General features: G+C 34.0%; 1 protein-coding gene across 14 annotated transcripts in view; it reads left to right on the plus strand.

Annotated features, from left to right (window-relative positions):
- Positions 1 to 14,299, plus strand: part of TMEM135 (transmembrane protein 135) — a 271,979-nt gene that overhangs the window by 83,690 nt on the left and 173,990 nt on the right. For all 14 annotated transcript variants that reach the window (XM_031460511.2, XM_031460510.2, XM_031460513.2 and 11 more), the window contains one exon: positions 1,248 to 1,340. In XM_031460511.2, the coding sequence (XP_031316371.1) occupies positions 1,248 to 1,340 (93 nt within the window). The remainder of the gene's footprint in view (positions 1 to 1,247; positions 1,341 to 14,299) is intronic.

Raw genomic sequence — 14,299 nt, forward strand, 5'->3', positions numbered from 1 at the left:
GACTCATTGGGTTATTTTCCTTTAATTTTTATATTCAGTGACTTGTTACATCCTTTGCGGATTTTGTGTTGGAGGGAGAGCCACCTCCATTTTTCTCAGGCAGAAAGTTTCTGATATCCATTGCAGAATAACCCATGTTGGTTTTCTAATTTTTTTTTAAAGCTAAGCTTCAATTGAAAAGATCATTTAATCAGTGATTCGTGATCCTTATCTGTATGTATATAGTATATGTTTTTCCCTATAATACATCATTTAGCAGTTGACCAACTTTGTTCAGATAATTTCTTACAATTTTTCTGCTTCTCCCTTTCTTAGGAGCATATTGTCTTTGAAAGGAGAAAAGAGTCTTCCTAACATCTCCAGATTTCTTTCTTTTTTCTCTTTAAAAACCCAGGCAGCCAATGGCCATTTATAATGTGTGAGACACTGCAGATTCTTTCTTTCAAGGGATACATGAAAATGAAAAAATTTCTATACATGTATAACTAAAAAGTATAAAATACTTTAGTAAGTGATGTAAGAAAAACTTAGCAAGGGTTGTTGAAGCAAAAAGGAGAGACATTTGTTGAATGTCTATCATGTGTTAAAAACAGCAGTAGTAATAATCATGGTAACAGTAGTGATCACAGCTAATACTTTCTGAGTACTTCCTATGTGCCATGTGTGGTGCTGGAAAATAGCTCATGACAACTACATGAGATAGATAATACTAATATTCCTATTTGATAGGTAAGGAAGCTGAGAACATAGAGAGTTTGCTTAGTGAGCAGTGTTGGATCTGGGGATGTCTAAATTGATATGACTGACTAAATTATTGGAAGGAGACATCCCTGTTAGGTTGCTGTTGTAGCCTGAAGAAGAGACGGTAAGGAACTTAACTGAGGCAAGAGTAGTAGGTTGGAGAGGAATTTGAGAGATCAATTACATATGGAAATATTTAAGGGAATGATTTCACGTATGGAATAAGGGTGAAGGAGAAGACAGAGATGTCTCAAAGGGTCACACGTAGGTGGGTAAGTAGATGTTGATGTCATTAGCCTGGGAAAAGAGAGGAGAAAGAACGAGTTCATGGAGATAGGGGAGAGAGATCATGAGTTTGGTTTGGACATGTTGAATTTAAGGTGCTGTGGGTATTAAGCCAGAAGGTGGACTGAGAAGGGGAACTTCTATGAGAAGGGGAGCTTTTACTTAATAACTGAAATGAACAACTAGAAATTTCATACAAACATTCCAAATTTCAATTTCAGGAAGATACTCGGAAAATTCTACTCATGGAGTCCCGGCTTTGGTGCCGCTTTGCCAGCATCTTATGTGGCCATTCTAATTGAAAGAAAAAGCAGGTAAAAATTTACATATCTATGTATTTAATAGAACTGTTTTCCTGTTCCTCACCCCAACTAGAGATTTTTTTTTTTTGATTATTGTTTATCGTGGTCCAGGGATAAAAAATATTTCCACATATATTCTTCAGTCTTACAAATATTTGATGGACAATTTAATTTTATACGAATATTATTTGTTTTTAAGCCTATAAAATATAAAGACTGACATTATATAGCAATAACGCCCATGGGTCTTTGTTTACTAAAAACTTAGAGAGTTCTCTGATGTGCCAAACTAAAGCAGGGCATGCATAAATTCTAACTAAAGATCTTTTCCATAACCATAATACTAGGAAAATTAACAATAGTTTTCTGTTATCATCTTGTTTTGTAATTTGCTTCAGCCTCATTGACTTCTATTAAATCAATTATTTTTAAGATGCCTTCTCATTAAAAACATTTTTCATTTTTATCAACTTGAAAATGTTTCATGTGGAATAATAAGATTTCCATAAAATGTTATAGACTGTTATGTAAATTGTTTAGTCAGGTTAATAGCTGAAGTTAAAGATTTTGCATAAAAGAATTTTTACCATCTCAGGAATAATTATTTTTATTGCTGAGAACTGCTTTAATTCCATCTTTATCCGAGAGAATCAAGATGTGGTCATGTATTTATCAAAATGGGGTCATGTTTCAGTTTATGAAGATGTTTATTATAATCATTGATCCACTAGTTGGAATATAGATAGATCTTATTAGGTAAGTAAATATTTACTTAAATACTTGGAGCCATTTTAATGCATTGTAAATTTAGTAGTATCTAAATTTTGTGATTCTCTGTTTGATTATATCATAATACTTTCAGATTATTAAAATTACTAACATCAAAGGATGTTATAACCCCAGCAAAATCAAGTCAGCATTGCTAGAAACATAGGTTACCCTACCTGAGAGGACAGTACAGAAGAGTCATTTAGAGTGTGGATTCTGGAGCAGACTCACAGACATAGAAAACAAACTTATGGTTACCAGGGGGGAAGAGGGTGGGACGGGATAAATTGGGAGTTTGAGATTTGCAGATACTAACTACTATATATAAAATAGATAAACAACAAGTTTATACTGTAGAGCATAGGGAACTATATTCAATCTTGTAACCTATAATGAAAAAGAATATGAAAAGGATGTATGTATATGTGTGACTGAAACATTATGCTGTACACCAGAAATTGACACACTATTATAAAGTGATTATACTTAAATGAAAAAAGAAAGGGATGTGGATTCTGGAGCTATCTTATCTGGCTTGGGAGACTGGCTCTGCCACTTATGGTGCAACTTGTATGGCTTATTCCTTACCTGAAAAATGGAGGTAGGGCTAATCTACTCATGAAGTTGTTCAGAGAATTAAATGAGTTAATTATATATATAAACGTGCTTAGAAGGGTGCCTGACACATGGTAACACATGGCTAATTGTTAAGTATTTATTGGGTTTTGCCCAGAAGTAATGAGGGAGTAGTTCTGGTGATTGCAACTTCCTGATCAATTTAAGAGTGTGAATATTCGTTTTGGAAACATGATTCCAAAAATATGTTGCTCATACATGAAACTTTAAGGACACTTTAAACCAAGTTTGCTTTGATTTATTTATTTTTAGCACTTGCATAAGATAGCATTTTTGAAGTTATCTGCCTACTTTTCAATAGAAAATGTTGAAATGAATACCTGTGTAATCATCACCTAGTCAGCAGTTGTTAACATTTTGCTATTTTTACTTTATGTGTCTGTGTGATTATATGTCCATGTATGTGTGGTATTTTGTTTGTGTGTGTGTGTGTGTGTGTATGAACCACATGGAAGTATACTGTAGACATCATGACATGTTACTCCTGAATACCTCAGCATGCATATTCTCAAATAAGGATACATTCTTACATAGTCGCAAACACTGTTATCACACATAAGAAAATTAGCAGTCATTCCCTAATACCATCTTACCCATATTGTCCTAAAGTGCTTTATAGCTGTTTTTTAAAATCAGAATCTAGTCAAAGTTGGTGTATGGTGTTATATTTCTTTATTTTCTTTTAATATAGGTAAATCTCCCCACTTTTTCCACTATGGAATTGACTTACTGATGTGACCAGTCCAGTTGTAAGACATTTCTAGTTTTGTCTGAAATTTTTCCTCAAGGGATTGTTTAATTGCTATTTCCTGTGAACTTGAAGTTCAGTCTAAAGACTTGATTAGATTCAGAGTAAACATTCTTGGTAAGAATTTACTTCATAGATGATGCCAAGGCCAGCAGGAGGTCCATAGTTCTAAATAGTTGCAAGTGTGAATATGTGATTAAAGTGATAATCACCAGATCTTTCCAATAAATCTGTTATTTATGGTGAATTAGATGAATGGATTTCCTGACATTCCACAGTCCTTGCTTTGATAGAATGAACCTCAGTTGATCATGACATCCCTGTTTGTGAAATTGGCTAGTTGTGTGTGTTGTTTGTGTGTATAGTCTTTATCACGTTTAGTATCAGCGTCATGTTTATAAAGTATGTCACAAGTTTTCATTTTTTTCCCTCTTCTCTGTATAGTTTAAGTAGCAAGGAATTTTCTGGCCTTTGAGTATTTGGTCTGTTCCTCTGTGAAACATCCTAGGCATGGTGACTCTTTCGGGCATGGTAGTTCTTAGAAAAAGTTATCAGTTTCCTCTGTGGAAACTGATCTGTTTAAATTTTCAACTCATTCGGTAGAGAAAGAATTTTAGTAACTTCCTCTAACAGCTAGAAAGTTATCCATCTCTTAAAAAATTATCCATTTCCCAGAAATTATCCATTTTATAAAGATTTTTGTATTTGCATGGAATTTGTACAAAATAGTCTATTATGATTTGATTGAATTTTATGTTTTCAGTGGTTATTTCTCAACTTGTTATTTATTTTGTATAATTGTAATGTTAGCTAGTAATTTTGTTCATTTTGCTTTTCAAGGAATCATCTTATTTATTAGGTCTTTATTTTGGTTTTTTAATTCAATTTTTGCTTTTATTGTTTTTTTCCTTCCATTTTGGCTAATTTGCTTTCCTTTTTAAAATCTCTTTAGTTTGATATTTTATTTCCATTCTTAAAGTTATATTGATTCAAGTATTGAATGCTGTGAATTTCTGATCACTGCTTTAATTACATCCCATAGATTCTGATACGTAGTATTTTCCTTATCATTTCTAGAAATTCTATAACTTCGGTTTATATCTCTCTTTTGATATAAGAATTATTTAGTAGAGAACTTAAGAAGATGGAAGAGCCTCTTTATTGTTTCTGTGGGATGATCTTCATCAAGTTCAGGGAAGTTCACATCTACTCTTAGTTTGCTGAGATCCTTGATGCCTTTAAGTTTCCTCCATGCCTTTTCATGGCTTGCTAGGTCATTTCTTTTTAGCACTGAATAATATTCCATGATCTGGATGTACCAAAGTGTATTTATCCATTGACCTACTGACAGACATCTTGGTTGCTTCCAAATTTTGGTAATTATGGATAAAGCTGCTATAAACAGCCATGTGCAGGTTTTTGTATGGACATAAATATTCAACTCCTTTGGATAATTATTAATGCTTTGAATAAGAAATCTATTCTACCAAGTTTAAGACACATCATTTTTTCTTTAAGAGAGGGGTATCACTGCTGGATCATATAGTCAGAGTATGTTTGATTTTGTAAGAAACTGCCAGCTGTCTTCCAAAGTGACTGGCCAGTTTTTACTGCACTAGCAATGAGTGAGAATCCTGTTGCTTCGCATCTTCACCAGCATTTAGTGTCATATGTGTTCTTAATTTTGGCCATTCTAATGTGTGTGGTGGTATTTCATTGTTGTTTTAATTTGCATTTCCTTGATGATGTATGTTGTGGGGCATTTTTTCATAAGCTTATTTATTTTAATCTCTATGTGTCTTTATGTTTAAAGTGGGTTTCTTGTAGATGACATACAGTTGGGTTGTTTTTGGATTAACTCTGAGAATCTCTGTCTTTTAATTGGTGTATTTACACCACGGACATTCACAGTGATTATTTACCATATTTGTTATTATTTGCTCTTGTTGCCCATGTTCTTTGTTTTGATTTTTGTCTTCCACTCTTATTCTGCCTTTTGTGGTTTTAACTGAACATTTTATATAGTTCCATTTTCTCTCCTTTCTTAACATGTAAGTTATACTTTTTTTAGTGATTGCCTTAGTTTTTACAGTATACACTTAGAACTCATTCAAGCCCACTTTTAAATAACACTATACTCCTTTACGGGTAGTGAGATTTATAGTAACAAAATAGTCCCAATTCCTTCCTTCTGTGTTTTGTATCATTGTTGTCTTTCACTTATAAGGATACATAGCACACACACAGATACATAGACACGCAGACACACACACACACACACACACACACACACACACACACACGATACATACATAAGTGTAACTAATCAAGTACGTTGTTGCTAGTATTTTGAACAAATTGTTATCTGTTAGGACAATTAAAATTAAGAAAAAAAGAGCAATAACATTTAAAATCTTACCTTCACCTCTTTGATGCTCTACCTTTCTTCATGTAGGTGAGTTTCTAACTCGTATTTTTCTTCTCTCTAGAGAACATTTAACATTTCTTGCAGAGCGGGTCTCCTGGCAACAAATACTCTCAGTTTTGTTTGTCTGGTAGAGTCTTTATTTGTCCTTCACTTTTGAAGGATAATTTCACAGGGTGCAGAATTCTGGGTTGGCAGTTTTCTCCTTTCAGTGCTGTAAATGTTTCACTCCATTATCTTGTTTGCATGGTTTCTGAGAAGTCAGATGTAATTCTTATCTTTGTTCCTCTATAGGTAAGGTGTGTTTTTCCTCTGGCTTCTTTCAGGATTTTTCTTTATCTTTGATTTTCTGTAGTATGAATAAGCTATGCCTAAGTGTAGTTTTGTTTTGGCGTTTATCCTGCTTGGAGTTCTGTGAGCTTCCTGGATCTGTGGTTTGGGGGTCTGACATTAATTGGGAAATATTCTCAGTCGTTACTCTTTCACGTATTTCTTCTGTGATTCTCCTCTTATTCTCATTACACAAATGTTACACCTTTTGTAATTCTCCCATAGTCCTTGGATATTCTGGGTTTTTTTTTCAGCCTTTGTTCTCTTTGCTTTTCAGTTTCTGAGGATTCTACTGATAGAGCTGTAGTTCAGAGTCTCAGCTGTGCTCAGTCTACAAGTAATCCCGTCAGAGGCATTCTTTATGGTTCTTAGGATTTCCATCTCTTTGCCTGCATTGCTCATTTGTTCTTACATGCTGTCTACTTTGTCCATTAGCGCTTTTAGCATATTAATCACTGTTGTCTTAAATCCCAGATCTGCTAATTCCAACACCCCTGCCATGTTTGGTTCTGATGCTTGCTCTTCTCTTCAAGTTGTGTTTTGCCTTGTAACTTTTTCTTGTTAGTCGGACGGGATGTACCAGGTAAAAGCAATTGCTATAAATAGGCCTTTAGAAAGGTGGTGGGAGGGGAGAGGGGAGGGGAAGTGTTCTATCGCCGTTTGATTAGATTTCAGCCTTCCAGTGAGCCTATGCCTGTGGACTGTGAACTTCACAAGTGTTTCTCAATTTCCCCCTCCTGCTTGGCGGGGCAGGTTGGCTAGTGTGTGCTGGAGTAGGCTGTTTCACTTCTTTCCTATGGAATTCTGGAGCCACCTAGAGCTGGGTATTTTCCTCCCCAGGTGAGTTAGTTCTGATAATATCCCAGCACGCCAGGCTCTGTTTAACTAGTTTCTCCTGTGGGCACGTCTTGTTAAGAACAGGGCACTCTGGCTTATTTCAAAATGGTTCCTTTTCCGTCCCCCTGCTTGGAAGCATAAGAGGATTTTTCTCTGATATTCACTGTGAGAACTCAGTCAAGCTCTAGGAGGTAAAACACAAAAGTGTGGGGCCCCCATTAGACTGGTGCCCCTGGAGTTTTCAACTCTGACTGTGCCTCCTACTATTTGTCCCAACTCCCGCACTGAGCCTTCTGCTCCTTATCGGTTACAGCGTGGGTTTTCCTGTCCTGGGTCTCATTCCCTCCCTCTGGGGTTGAGCTTGTGTCTCTGCTCTGGTACGTTGTGATTCTCTGTATCTGCCTGCAGTCTCTCCAGTTTTGGGCACACCAGTTTGCAGTGTGACCTTACGTCTCTTATGGATACTGACTTTTCAGTTTGTTCAGCTTTTTATTTAGTGTTAGAACTGACTGATCACTTCTAGCTCCTTACATGGAAACTGGAAACTGGAAGAATAGTTTGGTTTTTTTTTTAAGAATTCTGTTTTTTCTTCTTTCCTTTCCTTTTCCCTTTTCCCCCTTTCCTTTCCGTTCCTTTCTTTTTTGTTCTTACTCTACAGACTGTTATCTATAACTTTATAGCTTCTTAGTGTTAATATTGTCATCTCGCAAAATGTAGAAATATGTTTAGGTCCATCTTAGAGGCTGCTTTCCATGGATCCCTTTTTTTCCTCTTTTCTTTTTTTCTTTTTATTTTTTGGGGGAGAATAGTCATTTACTCTGGCACTAGGAATTCAGCAGACTGCTCTTTCTCCCCTGGGTTGTAATGCTCCTTGTCATTTATCAGTTTTTCATATACGTGTGTGTTGTTGATTTCTCAGTTCTTTCCTCTTGTTGTGTTAAGTCTAGGTCTTATCTTTACAATTTTAGTTTCAAAACAGTCAAACTTTTCTTTGAAGATCAACATTTGTTTGACTACCCTAATACCAAACTAATACTGAGTTTTTAAAAGCTGTAACTTTTTAAGGCATAAAGAGATTTCCTGAAAGAGATTTCCTGAAAGATAACTTGGATTTTGGTTACTAGTTTATTTCCTATTCTTTTTTTACATTTAATAGTTAATTTTTTTTTTAAAGCTTTCTGCTTTTATTTTTTTCAAGTAAGCTATTGCACTAGTGTTTTATTCGTAGGCACTGGGCATTCATAGAAAATTTGTAGGTGTTCTAGATTATGACCTGTTCTAAATATTAATTGGAGTAGATTTACTGTTTTGAGATCTATTCAGAATTTTAAACTTAGCTTCTCTATAAGTATTATTCCATGGTTGCTGAAGAAAAATTGATTTTTATCTTGTGATTGTTACATGGTTGAACTTTTGTGATATATGTTGATTTTTATTTATTAGGTGATGCAGTTAATACCTGGAAATAGCTCTTGAGTTCCTTTTTTGAGAGATACGTGTGTATACATGCATCAGCCACAAACACTAGTTTGGGGGTCTAATTAAAAACTTTGAAATTTAATTTTACAGTATTGTTCAGAAGCTAGTGACTTACTTTTTAAAAGGCGAGTTTAAAAATTGTTTTTGGTGTTAACTTAAAACCCAGGAAAGCGAGTCTTTTTGCTTTCTTTCTTTCCAAGTTGCTTTATAGTGTGTCGTATTTAAGAAAGTCTGGTCTATGTTTATCTTGAATTGTGCAAAAGTTAACTTAGTGGTCTTACTTGCTTTGAAAAGTATTTTTTACTTACTATGGATTTTTATTAAGATTTCATTAAATATGAAAAAAAGATTTCATTAAATATCAAGATCCCTTAATAGATTATAAGTAATTTACAAAGTTTTAAGTTGTGTGTGTTTAAAAATAATTATATCTAGTGCCCCAAGTGAAGCACGTTAGTATTATAGTTGGTGGAGATAGTAGGCAGCTTGAAATGTGAGTGTAAACTCAGGGGAAGCATGGAAGTTATAAAAATAAGAAGGGACGTTTCCTCCTTGTAGGTGGCCATTGAAGCTCTGGTAGAAGATCAGGGTCTCAAAGCTCAGAATAAGGAATGGTCTGAAATTTATGACATCACTTATACATGGAATCTAAAAAAAATGACATGAACTTATTTACAAAATAGAAGGAGACTCACAGATAGAAAACTTACGGTTACCTAGTGGTGGAATTGGGCAGGGGGGTGCAGATTAGTTTGGAGTTTGGGATTAGCAGATATACACTGCTATGTACAAAACAGATAAACAGCAAGGTCTTCCTGTACAGCACAGGGAATTATATTCAATGGCTTGCAGCAGCCTGTAATGAAAAAGAATATGTGTATATCTATGTATAACTGAATCACTATGCTGTACACCAGAAACTAATACAATGTTGTAAATCAACTATACTTAAATTTAAAAAAAAAAAAGCAGTCTGAGGTTAGAAGTTGGTAAACAGCAACATTTAAGGAATCAGTTTTCCATGGATCTTTTATCAGTGGATCAGTTGTCAGATCATCCTTTTAAAAATAAGTATTTATAATATATTAGAAAGAGTGGAAGATATAGAATGTGGAGGATTGGAAGTTTTTTTAAATTAGCAAATAGTGGTAATCCTAATTTTTAAATCTAAAGCTTTATTTATAATGAAATCTTTATTCAGATTATACATTTTGTACTCAGTTGTATAATCAGCTTTTCAAAAAGCATTTAATGAAGTGCAAACATGCAATATGGTTATACACACACACATATGTAGGATGGATGCATAGATGTGTAAGGGAAGATCTATCTATATTCATAAATATATCTTCATCTGTATTGATTTAACTTTCTTTCCTCTCTCTCCAACGTATTCATCCACTCATCCATTTATCCATCCAGCCATCCTTCCCAGTCTCCCTGTCTCCCTTTACGGAATTAAGCATGCTTTGCCAGCTAGTTCTTGACACCTTGTAAGAGGGCAGCTTACTTAAATCTTAATCGCATCATTGTGGGGTTCTTCGAAAGCTTTGAAGTTGTTTCCAGGGTTGCTTAAAAAATTTGTGCCACAAAGAACTGTGATCATAGTGACTCAGCAGGAAGCATTGGTAACATCTAGTTTATCCCTAGGTGGGCTGTTAGGAACTAGTCTTCTTTTTCTTTTTCTAGGAAGTGCTTTGTTTGTGATTCAGAAAGAAGTTGTTCTGATGGATTTTGTTTTGTAGAATTGTTATGGATTTGCTTTGATATTTAGTATTAGTTTAGATAAATTAAAACTGCAGGGTGCTCAAACACGGACATGGATTAAAGTATCAAAAACTGCACATTTATTCTAATCATATTCATGGGTTCACTTGTTAAATTACACTGTTACTTGTGAAACTTCTAAGCAGATATAACCAAAATAATGCAGCTATATAATATGTGAATAAAAGAATACCATGAATTTGGCCTATAATAAATAATTGGTATTTCCAAGTTTCAGTGTCATGTTATCTTCACCAAAAGAAAATTAAATTACCTTGCAGTCTTCTGAAAGGCATACTCTGTATTATCTACTGTATATATAATAGAACATAATTATAGACTCTTGTTCTAGACTGGAAGTTTATCTTATGCATTCCTATACCTTAAAGAAGTATTTTTACACTCTTCTAAAACATTCTAACAGATGAAAATCTGTTATATCTTGAAAGACTTTCTAAAATGATTAAATAGCATCTCTTAGTAAACCATTACAATGTTTAGGAACATTCGCTTTGTTTTTCTTTAATCTCTAATTTCTTCTTATCTGTAGAACACTTATGTATATATAGAATATATAAATATTTAGAATTTAGACGTTACACCATTCTAACTGTATTCTGTAGTAACTTTAGTTATGAAATGTGTTACCTACAGTGTTACTCAGAAATTTGAGCAAGTTAGCTAAAGAATATTTACACTAAAGTTGCCAGAAAAAAAAGCATTATTGTCCATCTACTTAGATAAAATAATGTCATTAGAAGGGAATACTTGGAATTTCAATAGAATGTGAGGATACCTTTTAGTTTACTGAGATGTTAAGAAAATTTAATTATTTTTACTATTTTCCCGTAGGAATAGCGTTACTCTGATTGCGTAGAGTTAGTTCTTACAGCAGGGGTTCTTAATACTTTTTTAGATAATACCCTCTGCTGTGCACACCCACTTGCATTTTGCTTGAAGGTTTGAGAGATTCAGCCCCTTCCCCCATCAAAAAAAAAAAAAAAAAAAAAAGAAGAAGCAGCTTATCTGTGGTTTTAAAAAGTTCTCCACTAACTTTAGACTGCTTATTCGCTGAGCTTCACCAATCTTCTGATCTAGTGATGCTCAGTAGACTGGGAGTATTTGTGTATCAGATTTGTGAAGTTTAAAAAGATATTGTCCTCCTTCTTGACCCCAGCCCTCCCTGTTTACTCCTAGGCAGTCTTTTGTTCTAATTGGCACCTCCCCCTTCCCCATCACTGTTGTAGCAGTGTTTTAATGTTATAACTTGGTTTCCAGAGAGAAGTTACCCACTAGGAAGGGAGTGACATGTTTGTCTTCAGACTTAGGCTAGATATGGTCAAGTGTTAAATAATAAAATGGTATTTAATTAACTTATTAATTTCCTGTGATACTGAACATCTCTGGAGAAGTGATAAAATAAATCACTGTTCTGATATTCTGCACCTACCAGGTTGACATTGGAATGGAGGTGGAAGACACTGTAGCAGGGAAATGCACCAAAGAGTGGCTATATTCTTCATTATTTGGAAACGATAAACTGAAACTTGAGACCAGAACAGGACATAATCTAATAACAGTACATCCTCTGCTTTTTTCCAGTGACAAGAGTGTGTCAAGGCTTTATTCATCCTTAAGGCACAGAAGCCTATTAGGACACCATATTAAGCAAGTCAGTGAATTTTAGAATTAAAACTTAGTAATGCAAAGATTTTTTTTTTTTTGCTGTAGAAGCAGAGCATTGGGAAAAAAACATGAAACTGGTGTCGGATGAGCTTGCTTTTTGCTACTTTTTTATTTTTAAGGAAATCACTTAATTTCTCTGCTTCTTGGTTTTCAATAGACTGAGGAAAATTGTATCTGTGTTACACTACATAGAACTAGTGAGAAGATAAAATCTGATTTCATGATATTAAGTATACCTTGTAAATTATTAAATTTTATGCAGGTGTAAGATAAAAGGATCGTGTTTTTGCTTGCTAGTAAATTGGTATCATTAATCGGCCCTCCTGTCTAGTGGCTATCTTTTGTGACTATATTTCTATTAAGTATGTCTACTATGTGTTCTTTTTTATAAGGCTGGGTTCCTCTACCATTTGTTTAGTGCCTATCCTGGTACTATTGCAGGTTTGTGATATTATGAAGGTGAACAAGATAATCTTTGCTCAGTAGAGATAAACAGTTACAGATGGAAGCTAGTGGTGATTCTGGAGTTGGATTACTGTCAGTATTAGAGGCAGAATTAGATTAGAGGAACAAATGTTTTTGAAGATAACATACATTAATTCACTTTATAATGAAATGTATTTTCAGGTACTACCACTGAAATTACAGAAATTATATTTTTATTTTGGTTTTGTAATTAAGAATTTCTTTCCTTCATATGTAACCAGCCATTGGTAAGAATAGGTATCACTTGAGAAGGATTTAACTTTGCTGTGTTTGTGTGACTCTTGGATGTTGATGTTACCCTAACTTTTCTCAATATAACTTATTTAAAATAAATACTATTAGAACATCTATGATTTAGAATCCGTAGGAACTATAAGATTGGTAAGAATTAGTAAGAACAATGTCAATTCATATGTACAAATCATAGACAAGAAGAACTAAAAAGGGGTCTTACACATCATCAGTGATTCTGAAATTCTTTTTCAGGGGAGCAATAGAATTCTGTTCTCTTGAGTTGCATTTCAGGACCTGCTGAAGAGGGACATTGTCTGGGGGAGTATGGCTCAATGGGTATGCCTGGACCCCTCCCCATTTCAAGCAGGGTGGGCCCAATATTATGTTTTATATATTGGTGATAAGTGTAAGTTTTTTTCTTTAAATAGGTTTCATGTTTAAAAACGTAAGTTATTTAACTAGTTTTCTTCCCATATTTTAATGACAAAGCTACAGAATTCTAGAGAATTAAACTTACCTGGAACCTGGATTTCCTAACTTCACTTCAGTGTTGTTCAGTTATATCATGCTGCCTCCATGTGGCTTCAGTAATATTAAAAATCCTATTAAGCCATTTTAAATGATGAACAATCAAAACTAAGCATGACTGGATCTGACATCAAGAAGATTTGACTGATGATGTTAATATCAACACCCGACATTTAAATGAAAAGTGATTTGATTTTGGTACTTACCATGTTTTATACACAAGAAATCTTTTTCTTTGAGTAATAAAAATGTTTATAATTGAAACTCAAATAAATTTTTATAATTTTCAGATTTTTTTCCCTTGAACTCTTAAAACATTAAAGACCTCCTTCTGGGAGAACAGGATATATTTCATTTATGGTCTCATATGCAATATAAGTATAATAAAATGACTCAGGCATAAAATTGTTCTTATCTTTGAGTTTCTTACCTAAATTATCATTAGGTAGATTTAGTAAGTATGCAATTTTTCTGTCAAGTGAGTGTTCACAGAGCTTTTATTTATCCTTTAGTGTTAGAAAGTTCACTTAGTGCCTCGCTTTTCACTTAACAATGAAGTTAAAACAAGATGATTTAGTATGATTTGTCATGATATCTAAGGAACAGTTCCATTGTGTGTGAAACAAATAGAATCCCTGAATTTTAGAAAATAAATTTGCACTTAGTTAGAATTGTTCCAGCCTTGACCTCTTGGCAAGATGAATTTGTTAGGTTTCTTCACTAAATTTAGAATTCTGTAGCATAAACATGGACTAGTAGCAAATTGTACCTCTCTTCCTATTAATAAGTAATGATAAAGCAATAATGATAAAGCAATAGTAATTTTTGAAATTGAGATATGATTGACGTATAACATGATGTTAGTTTCAGGTGTAGAACTCAACGATTCGATATTGATATATACTGCAAAATGATTACCACAATAAATCTAGCTAACAATTACTAGGCAATAGTTATTTTAAAGAGAGAAATTAATGACCAGTAAACAGAGTGTTTAATGACTGCTGAACAGAATGAGTTGTACAATCTATTCAGATCCAACGATTA

The sequence above is a fragment of the Camelus dromedarius genome, chromosome 12, assembly GCF_036321535.1.
Source record: "Camelus dromedarius isolate mCamDro1 chromosome 12, mCamDro1.pat, whole genome shotgun sequence".
In the NCBI taxonomy this organism is placed as follows: domain Eukaryota; kingdom Metazoa; phylum Chordata; class Mammalia; order Artiodactyla; family Camelidae; genus Camelus; species Camelus dromedarius.